This window comes from Channa argus, chromosome 13 (assembly GCF_033026475.1).
Source record: "Channa argus isolate prfri chromosome 13, Channa argus male v1.0, whole genome shotgun sequence".
Lineage (NCBI taxonomy): Eukaryota > Metazoa > Chordata > Actinopteri > Anabantiformes > Channidae > Channa > Channa argus.
The window spans coordinates 6,716,309-6,732,294 of NC_090209.1; the positions used below are offsets into that span (position 1 = coordinate 6,716,309).

The 15,986-nt window shown below is 38.4% G+C and overlaps 2 protein-coding genes across 3 annotated transcripts; both read left to right on the forward strand.

The window, feature by feature from the left end:
* Positions 1 to 1,366: 1,366 nt before the first annotated feature.
* aurkaip1 (aurora kinase A interacting protein 1) lies at positions 1,367 to 3,345 on the forward strand. Its single transcript, XM_067528034.1, has 4 exons — positions 1,367 to 1,460; positions 2,121 to 2,226; positions 2,329 to 2,786; positions 3,049 to 3,345. The coding sequence occupies exons 2-4, from the start codon at positions 2,175 to 2,177 to the stop codon at positions 3,163 to 3,165; spliced, it is 627 nt and encodes a 208-aa protein (XP_067384135.1). The 5' UTR covers positions 1,367 to 1,460; positions 2,121 to 2,174; the 3' UTR covers positions 3,166 to 3,345.
* Positions 3,346 to 3,643: 298 nt separating this feature from the next.
* Positions 3,644 to 15,621, forward strand: LOC137140022 (matrix remodeling-associated protein 8-like). Of its 2 annotated transcripts, none has more exons than XM_067528033.1 (10): positions 3,644 to 3,972; positions 9,615 to 9,641; positions 9,925 to 10,233; positions 10,319 to 10,420; positions 10,514 to 10,975; positions 13,633 to 13,791; positions 13,991 to 14,021; positions 14,119 to 14,195; positions 14,284 to 14,337; positions 14,462 to 15,621. In XM_067528033.1, the coding sequence occupies exons 1-10, from the start codon at positions 3,945 to 3,947 to the stop codon at positions 14,485 to 14,487; spliced, it is 1,275 nt and encodes a 424-aa protein (XP_067384134.1). In that variant the 5' UTR covers positions 3,644 to 3,944; the 3' UTR covers positions 14,488 to 15,621. The 2 variants fall into 2 exon arrangements, with proteins under 2 accessions (XP_067384134.1, XP_067384133.1); XM_067528032.1 differs by having other exon boundaries at positions 3,645 to 3,972; positions 14,116 to 14,195.
* Positions 15,622 to 15,986: the final 365 nt, after the last annotated feature.

Genomic DNA, 15,986 nt, shown 5'->3' on the forward strand with positions numbered 1-15,986 from the left:
TCTGCATCACATCACTCAATAGACATAATCATTTATTTTTGCACAAATATAAAATAATGCCCCATAATGAAAATCCCGAGATGTCTCTGCACTGTAGCTGTTTCATTTCCCAACATCTAAATAAAAGCTAAGACAGAAAGCTCCCATGAAAGAATAATTTGATGTGGCTACCCACAAATATGTAGAACTAGAGCAATCAAAAATTGGTGGCTTCCCTCCTTTCTGCCAGTATAAACTGTGCCACAAGGACGAAATAAATGCATTTAATTTTAATGAGCCTTAGGGGGAAATGAATAAGTGAATTACAGTAGGTATCTTTTAAAATGCAAACGCAAAGGACATTCCAGGATTTAGTACAGAAAAAGAAACAGAAATTGAAACACTTTTTTTCTGGGTTCAAGAGGTTATATTTTGAAATAAGAATCTAACCCTGAAAGTAACACATCTTAAAATAAGTAGTAGTAGAACCGAAGTAAAAGAAGAACAGGTCCCTTTGAATTGTATTGGAGTAAAGGTAATGTAAAATGTAAATACTTCCGTAAAGTACAAATACCTCAAGATTAAACTTAAGTATTTGAGTAAATGTAGGCTACCTGCTTTCCACCCCTATAATAAATAGAGGATTCGTTACCCATCTCCCAGACCCACTCTATCATGTCCAAGAACAGTAAAAATGTCGGACACCTTAAGTTGCTGAAATCGATTTGTACTGAGCATGATGATCCCTGAAGAAACCCACCAGCTCTCAATTCGCTGGTTGTGGTTGATGGATCGTGAGATGTAGCATCATCCGGCAAAATCGTCATCTGGCCCTGGCGTAAGAATAGTTGAATTTGGTTCATCATGCTATTTTCTATATCTGCTCGGATTCTTACTGTGGTCCCCTTCCTCAGTTCATCCTCTGAAAGAAAGAATCCTGCAATTACCTATCTGCTCACTGTTGGTGGAGTATGCGTGAAGCCATATGATCATCCTGGAGTATCTGTCCACTGCCTCATTAACGCAAATTCCATATGGTTTTGGTTTATAATAGGAGTCAACATGCCACGTGAAGTTTGGACCAGGACTTTTTAAAATCCGACGTCTGAGAAAAATATCTCGTTATAACGAGATACTTTTCTTGTTATGAAGAGATACGGATTATGGCTTCAATTCAATTCAAACTGAAATTTTATAAAGTTATCAACAAATGTTGTTGTTGTTGTCCTTCTTCTTCTTCTTCTTCTTCTTCTTCTTCTTCTTCTTCTTCTTATTATTATTATTATTATTATTATTATTATTATTATTAGCAGTAGTAGTAGTATTATTGGTAATATATTGATATTTCTTGTCTGTACTGTTGCAGCGGAACCTTTGTTGTCTTGGCGAAACAGGAAACGTGTTGAATTCGGAGCGCACAGCTCGGAAGTGAGCTTCTGAAGTCACATTGAAGACAAAAATCCCTATTACAGTAATATCAGGTAATTCGTATTTTAAAATAGCAAATCATTTGTATACGTGATGTTAGATAGTTGGTTGCGGACGTAGTATGTTGCTTATTTTTTTATGATAGTATCGTGACTTTCGTAGCAGAGCTGAGCAATATTGCTAACGTTAGCTAATTTAGCATCAACCGGGAGCGCTAAGGTTAGAGTGTAAATGCTCAGGAGCAACGTTAGATTATGGGGGAAGTGAAGTCTGTTTTCCGTTGGTATCGGTCTCCACTTATTTTAATCTGAAATCTAATGTCTCATAATGATGTTTAACCTGACCCCATCCTTACCCTAACTCCTAAAGTGTGTCACACTCTCCACTCTGAAGCCTTATGGCTAAGGGCATTGTGATGCCCATAGTGATGGATTTTTCTAAAGTTTATAATAAAAGCAAATAACTAATTGATTGACAATAACTTATTTTAATATTTTAATAAACAAGTTAAAAAAATTATTGAAATAAATCATAACAGTAATTGATAATAAAAACAATCCTTTAATTCTATCAAGACTTTTTTTTTTTGACAATTCATGTACATTCAAGTATATAATAAGGGTAAGTTACTCGGTTTGAAATGTATTTTGTTGTGTTAGGTAAAAACTAGTTGGAAAGCTTTGTACAAGACTAACACACTACTTTGCCCTCAGAACCAGTGACCAGTGAAGCCATTCCTGATGACTTTATTTGGATGATCACTGACAATGTTTACTTCAAGGGTTGTCCCTCATCTCAGTCTATTACGTAGAGCTACGTGTAAGTCTACATCTATCTATGAGGCTGTTTAAACACCAATTTTGTTTGCAATGTTACTCATTGTAATTTAATTTCTTTTTCTTTTCTGATAAATGTATGTAGTTCAGTCCCATGGAGATTTTTTGAATAGATGTCTACAACCACTTCTTCGTGCGTCCTGCACTTTAACGAAACAGAAACCGCGAAACTATTCAACAGCAGCAGATAACACACCTCCTCCTCGATGGGTGCAGTTTGAGCCTGAATTGGACGAGGCTCTTGTGCCACGGAAACTGTCAGTAAGTCCTCTGGAGAGCTGGCTCTCCCTGCGCTACTCCCTCCCTCCCTTGCTGGAGTCCGCTCAGCCACAGGAAGACGTAGAGCTGCTCGAAGAGAAGGTGCTGCCACCTATCTCTGTCCCTGTTTTGGAGGGCGGTGAGGGTTTGGCAACACCTCTTAGTTGTAAGAATGTTCTAGAGATCCGACGTCGGAAAATAAACCGGCATAAATACAAGAAGCTGCAGAAACGGACAAAATTCTTGAAGAGAAGAGTATTGGAAGGTCGGAGGAAGAAGAAACAGGTGGGAATTTCTTCTTTTCGAAAGTAAAAAATATTATTTTGTGAAATAGAGATCCTGTCAACCAGAGTATGAGGTGAATTTGTTTGATAAGAAAATGAAAACATGAGATAAGTAGATTACTGTTACCAGGCTCTGAAGAAAATAAATGTTTATTTTATGTGTAATTAAGTGTAAAAGTCCCTTTTACCCTGTAAGCTCCAATCAAAACGCAGTTTTCCAGCAGTTTTCTAGCTCTACAGTGATTTGTGTTTCTCCTACACAGAAACGATTTGAGAGGGATCTGAAAAGAATCTGGAGACGAGCTGGACTGAAGAAGGCACCAGAGGGATGGACTACACCTAAAATCTTCATTAAACAGCACGGAAATAAAAGGGACTGAGAAACACTGACGCTTATTCGAGTTTATGTCACCTCTTTTAGACTGGACACTGCAGGGAAACACTTGACACGCTCCATTTCAAACAATCAGCCATGTTTCAGTGATGGGAGCAGTAATAGTGCAGCAGTGTTTAACAAAGTGTACATAGTCTAATAAAGACATTTCTGTGTCAAGCTCCAAGCCTGGTGTACTGTACTTCTTTGTTGGTTCTATTGTAGGCTGATTGGGTAGCCTGCATTTTCCTGTCTTTGCTGTGGGTGGAGGTGTTGTGCATTGTCGTAAGTGGAGTTACCACAGGCAACAGTAGTTTGAAGCAATCTCTCTCTCTCTCTCTCTCTCTCTCTCTCTCTCTCTCTCTCTCCCTCTCCCTCTCCCTCTCCCTCTCTCTCTCTCTCTCTCTCTCTCTCTCTCTCTATCTCTATAAAGGTGAAACGACTTATTTTGAGAACTTGAAAGCAGAAACAAGCCTAAGATCAAAAACACGAAATGCAGAAGAACCTTAATCCTTCAACTATAACAGTTTCTCACTATTGATTCTGCTATGTGGGTGTGTCTTTGTGTTTCCTTAGTGTGATTATTACATATTTATCTTGAAGAGTGCAGGAGTGTTGGATTTCATTGGCTGATGGAGGCGGAGCGTGTGCAGGCTCCAGACTGCAGAAATACAACAAAGTACAGCTGAAGTGCAGCTTGGTGAACTTGAAGTGTCTTTGTGTTTGATTTACTGATACCCACAGCTCCTCTGACAGTTTGTTTTTTACCTTCGCTAACCAAAGAACATGCATCTCGGTATGATTCATCTTCAGAGTAAGTTCTTCAATTGTTTTGCTTTTAAGAGATTGCGGGGGAAACAACTCGGGGAAACTTTATTTATGCAATAATTGGATCGAGGTTACAATGACCAATCGGGGACAAAAGCCGAAAGCTTTTTACTGCTCAGGTTGGCTTGGTTGTTCTGAAAATGTCTTTGTTTAAATTATTCCTCAGTTAATTTACTTTTCTTTGGTTTTAGTTGTGTTTCAGTTGTTAATTGGCAAAACTAAAATTACATGTCCTTTTCTGTTTGCATAGGCCTATGAGTATTTATTTGCTTATTTATTATTGACACTACAATACCTATGATGTATTTGCTAAACTAGTTGTAGTGGGATTAAGGTCTTTATTTTTTTTAAACCTAGAATGCGTCTCATTTTCTGGGTGTGTATTTAATATGTTGCCTGCACTTTTTAAAACCCACCTGCCTCCAACAATATTAATGGTTTTACTAATGTTCCTCAACACTGGCTTTTTTCCCCCTGTAAACAACCTCTTGTTAAACAATCTGAGTTCTGAAAACGAATCAGCGCAGCATTGCATACAGTTTAGAACAAGGCAGCGTGGATCCCGGGCTTTAGATATGTGGTGTTTATGTGGGATTTTTTTTATGGTTTCAGGCCAATGTGTTTCTAGTTAACTGCGGTCTGAGTAGAGGAGTCAGCACAATCCAGCAGCCAGACATTAAATGTGTCAGTATGGGAGGTGGGGGGATTACCACTTAAACCATGTTTATTATGATGGGCCCAGTCTTAATGAAGGGGCGCCAGCAACAAGGCATGGAAAAATTAGTACTGCTGTTTTGAGCGCAATAAGCTTATAAACATGTAGCTACTCATTCAGGGGACAAAATTATAAGATCACAATAAGAAGGCAATCGCTTGACTCTGCTGAACTGCTGTGTTCAACGGATCTGCTGCCGAATATTTGAGCCTCGTAATAAAGAGGTTCAGAAGAAGGTATGACAGGTATGAGGTTTGTAGGCACAAATGTCAGCTTTATCCAATACATTTTATTCAGTAAAGTCTTCAAAAAGCAAAGGGGTGTAAACACTTTATAAAAACCAATGTATGTGCAGCTCTATACTATAGTTAGTCCAGGGGTCTCTAATCTATTTAGTGGAGGTTTGGCCACTCAAGTGCATATCAAGATAAACCCGAGGGGGTTGTGAGATAATTAGTGGGGAGGGCAGGCAGGCCAAAAAAACAAAACAAATTCCTGCCACCCAGGTTCATTATTCGGACCTTGCTCAACCTTTTGCCTTTTATGTCTAATATTAGAGAAGTAAAATTGTGTAGTCAATATTAATTTGCTTAGAAATGTAGTGACCGGAGGTATAAAGTAACATAATAAGTGACAAAGCTGTGAGTAAAATTCACACACACAGCAGCAGCCATGAATCACAGAATTTACGCTGTGTAAATTCATTTTTTATGTTTGAGTCATATGAGTAAACCCTGTTTTAATTTTAAGTTCGGGTCGACAGTGTGTTAAGTGATACTCCATGCGAATCCTGGGGTAACAAATGACAGCAATGATTTGGCAGGTCATTTGGTGAATGTCTGTTATTATCACTGGTGATTCAGCAGCACGTTGTTAAGTCTTTAGTGTTACACCAGCCTTGTGAATCGCCAGCCTGTGTGTGTGTGGAGGAGAGATGAGAGAAAATTACAGGGGCTGAGATACTTTGTTTTACCTTCTCCAGAAAAGTGTATACCCTTCAATAGAAAACCCACTAAAGTTTTCCAGCATGAGGTCTCCTCTCAGAGGCCAGTGTGTTTCCTGAAATCATTTTGTTCAGCCTGAAGCATTATCATATACTGGTGCATATTATTGAAATCAGGGCATGTACTGCTGTGGCTCAAATCGCTGCATGATTGCACAGTAGCAGTGCTCCAGTGAAGTATTGTTTAGAAAAACACGGTTTTCTTTACTCACATCAAGTGACTCAACCATGTGTTGCCATGATGAGAGAAATGTACTGTATGTATAAAATATACTTGGTGCAGCTTGATCTTGGTAGGTTGATAAAGCCTTTTCTTATTTACTGTTTTAACAGTGGAGAGTGAAGTGGTCAGATCTTTAATCCAAATAAAAGTGGCAATACAACAATACTCCCTAATTATTATTTGTAATTATAGCAGTAGTATGGCCAATGTGCTGAAGGGTCATGTATTATTACTTTTATTATGCCATTAATTCATTAATGACACTGATGATTTTGCTGGTGAAGTTGGTTGAGATGCAGGTTAATATGTATACTGTTCCTTTTTCTTTTGTTTATTTATTTTTTGTCCTTTCGGCTTATCCCTTGAGTTCAGTGTCGCCACAGTGGATCATTTGTCTGCATGTTGATTTGGTACAGCTTTTATGCCGGATGCCCTTCCTGACACAGCCCTCTCCGGCACTGCATGGTTGGGGATGGGGATGGGCTGTTGGGATTTCAGTGTCTTGCCCAGAGACACTTCGACATGTGGTCAGGAAGAACGGGGCGTGAACCTCCGACCCTATGGTCGGTAGGCGGCCACTGCCCACCCCACCGTTCCTTTTTCTTTATATTTGGCAAAAAATTGTACTTGAGCAGAGTACCTGAGTAAATGTACATTCCACCGCTGCTTTTGAAATATAAATATCTTTACTGCAGTTGTCATTGATTACTTGTCACGAAGTTCAACTAAAAACCTCCTATAATTTACAGATTTAAACATTTCAACTGTAAGATTTTATATTTCTTAACTAAAGATGTAAAGACCGAAGTAACCAAGAGCCACATCCACATCACACCTTAGCTTACTACTGGTTCCTACTGCGTTTAGTTTACTGTAAAGATCTTTATGCCCTTAGGTCTTGTTATATTTTGAACTCTTAGTACCATACAAGCATGTGCATAGTTTAAGATAGCAGGGCTGCTGAAATCCCCTCTAGCAGGGGCCTGTACTGTACATGTTTGGTCAGGCCCCGGTGCTCTGGAATGGCCTGATGTAGCAAATTAAATTGGCTAGCTCAGTAACTTGTTGTAACTTGTTTTCCATCTCTTCTTGGAACACACTTTTATCCTGTTTTTCCTTTTTTTTCCTTTTTTTTATTTGGGCCTTTATCCATGTCACCTTGTTACTAGAATCATTTTTATTAGTATTTGTCATTAAATATAATGACCCTAAACTATATGGATATATGGAGGCCTTTTGTGAACCATAGCAGGTGCTTATTAATCATGGCCTTTTCAAGGCTGTATAACTATAAATTGGAATGTTTATGTTTTTTCTGATCTTCAATTTATCCAGACATTGATTGAAAAATGGCACCACACTGAAAGGTTCTGCACCTATAGCTTTACTAGGATCGTCAAAACACACAGGTGTTTGAGCATGTTCTGGGACTTTCAACACCACGGTGTGTGAGTGAAGCGAGCTTTAACAGCAGCCTGGTTTTTTATCCCTTCAGGATCATGGCCTTGCAACAACCCAGCCGCAGCAGCAGCCAGGATGAATAGAGGGTCTGTGTGTTTTGGCTGCATGTGTCTCCTCTCAGCCTTCTGTAAACATACAACGAAATAGAACTGTGGGAAAAACGCGTTAGAAGAACCAAAATCTCTGTAGGAAAACTTCTATCCCAGGAAAACACAAATAGTCAATATATGTCCAGAATATTGTTGACATCTGTTTTTTTCTACAGTCGTTTTTAAAGTCTTGTTTTTTTAACACCGGGCATTTATGTCCCTCCCACCGTAATAAATGTTTCTCTCTAACTATCCCAAAACTGTATGCAGAAATCTTTCCAATTTAGTATTCCCTCATGTTCACACCTCAACCCAGCTACCGCAACAGAAACATGTCTCATTTGGCCTGATGAATGTTAGATCAATGCCCCATGAATCCTTTGTTTTAAATTTCTGACTTTATTTGCATTTGCTTTTATCCAAAGCAGCTTGTGAACAAAGTACAAGCAAAAGATCTAAGTCAAGGAGAAACATTAAAGTCCAGTGTTCAGTGGAAAAAGTGCAAGACATGACAGACAGATAGTAATTTCTTTTAAGGAGGTTGCAAAAGAGTTGTGGGAGCACTAAGCTAAAGAGCCCTTCTTGTGATCTTTAGAGACCACCAGATGAGACCACATGATACCGTTTAGTAGTAAGGTGCTGTCGAGCTGACCACTTTTTAGGAAAGAGTCAGAGCCTTGATCCTGATGTGGGTGGCTACTGGAAGCCACAGCACAGATCTAATGAGTGGTGCAACATGTGCCTTTTTTTTTTTAACACAAATGGGGCTCATTTCATCTCTGACCGTAAGCATGTTACTTTCCATGGTCCTCATTGGCTTAGCTGCTTTTATAAACTCAGACTGCTTTAAACACCTCAGTTCCCCTAAAGGAGACTCATTTTCGGTTTCAGATGTTAATCCTGGATCAGTCATGACATTTTCTTCATGAAAAGACAATGCAGGCAGGTTAAACACAGGTGGAAACCACAAAGCGTCAGGTTTACCTCATTAACATGAAGGAGCTAATGATGTCTGTAAACGTAAAGATCAAAGAGGCCCGAAACACCAAATTTAATAATCTTACAGCCGTTAATAAAAGTAACCCAAGTCTTTTTACAGCTAATAATTCTATTCTAAATGATAAAGATCCTGCACATTCCTCAACTGTGTTTGTCAATGAAATTTGCAAAACCAGAGTTTTAATCACTCAAACCAGTTATTTGATTGAGACATATTGTTTTTCACCTGCTATGCCCAGTTTCACTCCTCTTTCATCACAGGAACTAAATGACTTATCGCGTTCCTACTCCTCTCTTGATATTCTATCACCAAGTGCATAGCACTGATAGCCCTCATGTACTTAACATCCTAAATAATGTTATTTTCTTCAGCTCTCTTCAGGGATTTTAAAGTGGTTTCAATACAAACACTTCACAAACTCATGGGTTTTGTAAGTCTGTCCCCTTTTATCTTAATAGCAGCTAGAACAAATCCTCCACGGCTTCATATCGTCATGTTTAGTTTATGTTAATACCCTTTTTTCCTGTTTAACCTGAGTTTCCAAAACAGATCTACAATTTCTGCTAAACTCTGCTGCACGGGGTGAGGACACCGAATCTTTGTTACTAGACAGTAACAAAGATTCGGTGTCCTCACATCACCCCGGTGTAGGATTTATTACACTGGCCGTCATACATTAGTTGCTGATCCCTGATAGGTCCTTCAGGCCTCTCAGGTCGACAGAACAAGGCCTCTAAATTATGGAGCAGCCGTCCTCTAGAGAGCAGATAAGCAAACACTGTTTGTTTAAATCTTTTCTTTTTTTTCTTTTAGTTTTTTTTCAAATGCCTTTTAATAATATTCCTCCCATTTTTTGTATATTTATGGATTGTATATCCATACAAATGTTTTAGAACATTATCTCACATCTGTAAAGTACAACATTGTAAACTTTTTTATTTTATTTTTTACTTTACTTACTTTTAAAAATCAATAATATAACATATAATATAACAATCTATAACAATTATTTATTTGATTCGGTGAAGCAATTAATATGTGAAAAAGGTTTGTAAGCTTTGTAATAGCACTAGACAGGATGAATTCAAAGTCCCAGTAGGCTACAACTCTTATCATTCATGCTTTTCTCTGTTTCAGTTCTTGCTGTGCTCCTCCTGCCAGGAGGTAAGATATCTTTTATTTATCTTTGCACTGCTATCATAAAGACTGAATGTATGCTTGTGTGTTTAAATTGTTTAACTTTCCTTGTTATCGTGTCATTGTGAATCATCCTTGTTATTGTTACTGTGTGAGCCAATGGCAACTAAAGACAACATCCTTGTATGCACAAACAAACTAGGCCAACAAAATCCGGTCCTGATTGTAATAAATTAATAAAAAAATAATAATCTGTTTCAAGGATTTCTGTACTGATCTTCTTAAATCATGTGTTTATATGTTGTGTTAGTATGGGGTCAGAGCAGCAGCACCAGTCTTGGTGTGGTGGTGGAGGCCAAGAACATTACCCTCCCTGCAGGATCTGAGGCTGTGTTGCCCTGCCACAGCCCCCGCATGGTGTGGACCCAAGACAGACTGAAGGATCGTCAGAGGGTGGTGCACTGGGACGTATTACACAGTAGCCCAGAGTATTCTGTAGAACGGATTTTGGACATGTCTCCCGGAGCCCGACAGAGGGTTTACAACAGCTTCAACAAGGGACGTATTTCCCTCCCAGACTCTGCCTTCAATGATGGCAACTTCTCCCTCATCATCAACAGTGAGATGTCTTTATTTTTCAGTACCATCATGAACGTGAAATTCTCTTATTGAAACTGTAATGTTTGGATATTTTTCTTTTTCAGATGTGGTCGCAACTGACAAAGGGGTTTATACTTGTAATCTGCACCATCATTACTGCAAGATTCACCAGTCCATTCAAATCCTCCTTAATGTCACAAAGTCAGGTGAGATCTCCTAATCATAGAGCCTAATGTTATTTCATGAGTCATGATCAAAGACCATACGTAGGAATGATTTTCACACTCATATGTTTCCAGCCAGGAAACAGAAACGTTACTGGGATGGAGACAAGACTATATTCATCGTCTTGTTGGGAAGCTCAGTGGTATTGCCATGTGTAAACCGTCGACCCTTGTGGAGAGAAGGTCTTCAGGAGGACCAGCAGCAGGTGGCACACTGGGACTTCCAGCCCCCTGGAGTGCGCCCTGATAGGGCTGACCGGCTGGTTGACCTGTATGCCTCTGGAGAGCGTCGCGATTATGGACCACTCTTTGCCCAGAACAAGATGAGTGTGGCTGAGGATGCTTTTACATTAGGGGACTTCTCACTGACCATTGCTGACTTGAAGCCTGTTGACAGAGGCCTTTACTCCTGCCATCTGCATCACCACTACTGCGGTCTGCATGAGAGACGTATCTTCAGGCTCACTGTTGGACCACCACTTCCACCCGCCTCCACCACAGCACCCAGGATTTTCCAGAATGACGAGCTAGAACGAAGTAAGCCACTCAAAATACTAAACAACAAGACACATACCACTAGAACTTTGATTTCCAGATGTTAGTAGTTGTAAATGTTTTTCCCCATTTGGCCATTTGGCAGTATTGAGCATTGAATAAGAGCAGTGCTCCTGAGGTTTTTTTGTTACATTTATAGGCATAGTTGGTCAGTTAAATCAGTTCTTCTTCTTGCCAATTTCGCCTCCAACCTTTGTGTTTTTCTCTGAGCTGAAGAGGGAGGGAGGAGATAGAAGGAATGTGAAAGCAAGCTAAGTAAGGAAGGAAGAATGGAGTAAAGAAATGAAGGATAAAGGCAGAAAAAAGAAAGAACAAAATACAGTTGTTGACTGTGAATTGAGAATAGCTAAATAAAAAGTGGGGCTCTTTTAAAAATGTCCATTTGCAGTTATGGCTCAGGAAGCTGTCTAGAGCAAATAGCCTTAAATTGGCAGCAAAGGAAGTGGTCTAATTTTACTTGCCGTTTTTTTTTCTTTTACAGCTTATTTGTTTACTGCTGGAGACGTTTAACTAAACCGAGCAGAGGAGTAGGCTCCAATACTTTAGCCAGTTATTTAGGGAGTGGATGGTCTTATCTTTTCTTTTTTCCCTTAATTTGACCCCGTTTTCCAAAAGTCGCAACCACAAATTTAGACTCGCCACATTATTATATTGAGGTTTGTTTATTCATCTTTTCTCCCATTTTCTGCTCTGTGTTCCTGCCAGTGTGTTTCACCCTCTGCTTAAGCCGTGTTTATCAGCACCCAAAGGAAGTCTGATACATCTGTTTAACATCTGGGGCAGCTGTGACATGAAATAGCAAAGTAAGGGGATTGCTGAAGGAATGTTTTCGGCCCAATCTTCCCTTTAAGATATGACAGCCTGTTTAATAACCCCGTAAAGTACATTGTAAAAAGTACACGTGTGGATTGATGGTCCTCTGAGTAAACCTCAGCTAGCCATTCAATCTTCCTTTATCCTCTGATGAGTTAGTGTGTTGGATTACAACCTGCTTTCTTGTTCTTACAGGGGTGCCAGCAATTTTCTTAATATACAAATGTCATGAGAACATTTTACTCTCGCTGTAATTATTTATGACAGTAATGAATATAATATTTTTCTTTCTACTCATGGAGGAAGTGTTTTGTGAGCTGTCATCAATTCAACTGAAATCTTTATTTTTGAAAATGAAGATGCTTTCCTTCAGTTATTGACTGAAAATGATGCATATCCCAGATGAGAAAAAAAAACCTCGGCTAAGCTCTGTGCACCACATTTGAAATATCCATTAACACAAAAAACGGGAATGGACACTGCTGGGACATGACTGCAGCTCTTGCTGTGACAGCCGAGCTTTACAGTAAATGTCCTTGGACATGTCTTTGCACTTTATTGCACATTAGGTACATTACATAGTGACAGGTGATAATTACCAACCATGTGGGTGGGTGATTAATCCAGTCCTTTTTCCCCTTATTGACTGGCGTGTTTGAAATCATGATCAGAGGTGATCATAATTTAAAAATCCTGATCACCGATCGTGACTTATCTGGTTTAGTGAGAGATCAAAGAATAAAGCTATATTTTTAGTTGAATGAATGAATGGCTTCAATGAGTTCAATGAACTTGTTAATTAATAAAAGAATCAACTTATTAAACATAGATCGACATATTTGAAAGAAAACTTTTATGGTGAAAGGAGTGTGTGCCTTTAATAATATTTTCTTTTTCTTTTAATATAAAAAAATGTCACTAGCCATGATAAAGTTTCAATTCAGTCTCTGCCTGCAGACACTAGGAATTTAACATAATTGAGGGAGCAGCAGTAACTTGTGCCAAATGAAGAGCTGGCCATGTAAACTGAGAAATTTAAAAGGAAAGAAAATGTGCTTTTAATGACTGTCAAGTTGAGTCAACTTGAAACTGACCTTGTTTTCTCAGGTTCAGTTAGTTCATTTGGTTTTTCATTTGCAAAACTTAAAATGAAAGTGAATTAGCTATTCAACATAAGTTCAGTGACATGTTCTGTGCTTGTCACTTTTAACTAACTGTTTAGAAAGTGTATATAAACAGTTCAGGTCACTGTGAAAGTGAGTGCTGCCTGCAGAGCAGACTTTGTTTATACTGTATTATTAGACTAGTCAGTCAGACTGTAGAGTTCATTGATGAAGGTGTGACAGATTTATTTTCCATACATTCTGCGACTAGACTTCTGTGTCTGTGCAAAAAAGTCCTAAATGGAAAACCTGTACAGACATGCAGACAAACCACATTATAGAATGTGTTGGTCTGTCCTCACACTTCTCGTCTTTTCAGGCCAGACTGTGTTTTTCTTTGGAGAAAAAAAAAATAGCTCCATGACATCAAGTCTGGAAGTCATTACTGCTGAACTGCATTTTGACATTTAAGTCTGATTCTCCCTCCTTTTGCCTTCAGACACAAATGACAAAAAGGAAAGATTGAGGGGAATAAAATTGTTTAGTTGAAGTCAAATGTATTACTATTTAAACCTTGTTTATTGCTATTGTGTTAATCCACATTATGTCACTGCTTCAACATGCCCATGAAACATATAATAATACAGTATATTCTCAATGAGTTTCACTTAATATTTACAAGATAGAATATTTATTATGGGTTTTATTATTTTGTGCCTCTAGGGACCAGTAACATGGACGCTCCACATGTGGTCAACGTCATTCTCCCAGAGCATCGATCTTACTTTGTGCAGCATTTGGGATACTTCCTGGCAACTTTGTTACTGCTGGTGTTCATTGTTGTTGCTGTGATCGTTCTGACAAGGCGACGCAAAAAAAGAGGTATTGGGTATGTGTGTGTTTGTGTGGGTTGTGTTTGTTGTATGTGCTAGATGAGTGTTCATCTGGAAAAAACAATCTTCGCTCGCTCTCTGCTTATATCTGACAGCTTGTGAAGTGTGAAAGGCATATTAATTACAGTTGCCATGTTGAGAGCAGTATGTAATGGTCATATTTAATGTTTGTTTTTATTTTCTTCCAGGGTTAAAATATGAGCTGCGTAGATCTGCTCGGTAAGACATTACTCTGTGATACATATATGTTGGATACACCACTTTGCCTTTGATTAAAGCCAGGTTCATACAGAATGTCATTGATTTTGTGCAGCAGAAACCTGATCAGTGGAGGTGAAATGTCATTAGACTGCACAGAGCTGAAGGCCTGTAACCAAGAACATCTGAATTCAGGTACATTGAGACACATCCACACACATCACCTACCTTGACAACAAAAAAAATACATGCTTTCTTAGCCTGTGTCTGCTACAATCCACAGACTACAAAAACAACCTACTGAAAGTGAAAAATATGACCACAGGCTCCAATAAGGGTGAGTCGACAGAGTGTACACAAAGAGATGCATGTCAGTAATCACCCAACAGTAATCACCTCACGAGCTGAGTTAAGAAACATTATATTATAATGACTTGTCCTGCTTTCCCACCTCACTTCAGACTCTGATGGGCGGCTGTGGAAGTGAGTGTGCTCTTTCTGAGATGCTGCTGGCCGGTCCAGAGCAAAATACCAAAGAGTGACGAAGAAAAAGAGGAAAAACGTTAGGAAATCCAGGAGAGGACAGGAGGAATGCTCCCTCTGCTGTAACTCCAGCATACTAGACTTGTTTTAAAAGGCTTCCTTTTTTATTCAAGTTTTTTTATATAACTTGCATTTTCACCAGCTTTTATATATATATATATATATATATATATATATATATATATATATATTTGACCCCTACTTTTAGTCTGCATTCAGCCATTAATTCATGTTAAATATCAGGCATTTTTATCATGCTTTAAAAAACGTTAATTAAAATGCATGCTGATCAATAAAGTGTGTTTTATGTGTACTTTGCATGCTTACAGAGCTGCCAGCTCACACTTCTCCTTGTTAGTTGATTTTCAGGCAGTTTTCCTTTTTGCAAACTTTTTTCCTTATTTTTTAATTTTTTACTTCTTTTTGCAAAATGTTTCAAAAATTTTTACTGTATGTAAATGTTGTTTGAAACCAGTGCCACACTCAAGGCCACATACGTGACAAAGTGATAATATTGTTAAGAAATTTCTCGACTTCACATATTTTAGATATACAGAATTTGAGACTTACATTTTTCTTCAAATATTTTCCCCTGAATGGAAATATCTACTGTTGCAATAAATGTGTTCTTCAAGAAGTTGAGAAGCTCAGGAAAAGCCTTTAAAAATCTTAAAAACCATCTAATTGTTTTAATGGGCTGTGCAGTGCTTGTTTGCATCAAACATGTACAATGTATCTTGGATTAGAAAACACTGAATTTTAATTCTGAATCTGCTGGTTAATGATACAGGTTCTTACAAATCTTCACAGTCCTGTGAAGTTTACTGCACAAAGAAGTGTATCTACTGTCTCACAAACTGCAGTACTAACCCATTTTCTCTCTGTGTGTCTCTTGCTCACTTGGGTAATGTTTTCTAATAAAGTAATTGTTCCATTAAAGATTAACCACCGTGACTGCAGACTCATAAGTCACGTTTTTGTCCCAGTTGTTGTTGGGGGTTCCAGTGAAAAGAACCGATGGAGAGTTTGATACAAGAACATGAACAACAATGACAAAATAAACTCAAGACTAAAACCATTCTCATGCCTGGGGGTGATCAAATAAGTCATTTCAATCTATTACTCAAAGGATACACATAGTCTGTCAGTTTTTTGTCTTTTTCTCTAAAGAATTATTGTATTTTATATAGAGAGTATGTGGGGATATAGCAGCTTATCTCACAAGGTTCAAAAATATCCATATCCCTAAATCGAGGTCAGAATGTATTTAGTTTGCCAGTTCTGTGAGCATGCAAAGAATATTTGGACTGAACTGAAATGAGTGGAATTACCAGCGCTTGACATCCACAGTTCTTATCAGCAATTGAAAAATAATATATATATGTGTGTGTGTGTGTGTGTGTGTGTGTGTTATATATCATATTATAAATAATATATTATTAT

Excerpts from the sequence above, each read along its gene's own strand:
- aurkaip1 (XM_067528034.1), top strand. The coding sequence starts at position 2,175 with ATGTTTACTTCAAGGGTTGTCCCTCATCTCAGTCTATTACGTAGAGCT. Across the intron at positions 2,227-2,328 it reads TCTATTACGTAGAGCTACGT|TTCAGTCCCATGGAGATTTT; the intron begins GTAAGTCTACAT and ends AAATGTATGTAG. Across the intron at positions 2,787-3,048 it reads GTCGGAGGAAGAAGAAACAG|AAACGATTTGAGAGGGATCT; the intron begins GTGGGAATTTCT and ends TCTCCTACACAG.
- LOC137140022 (XM_067528032.1), top strand. The coding sequence starts at position 3,945 with ATGCATCTCGGTATGATTCATCTTCAGA. Across the intron at positions 10,421-10,513 it reads CCTTAATGTCACAAAGTCAG|CCAGGAAACAGAAACGTTAC; the intron begins GTGAGATCTCCT and ends ATATGTTTCCAG. Across the intron at positions 14,022-14,115 it reads GAGCTGCGTAGATCTGCTCG|CAGAAACCTGATCAGTGGAG; the intron begins GTAAGACATTAC and ends GATTTTGTGCAG.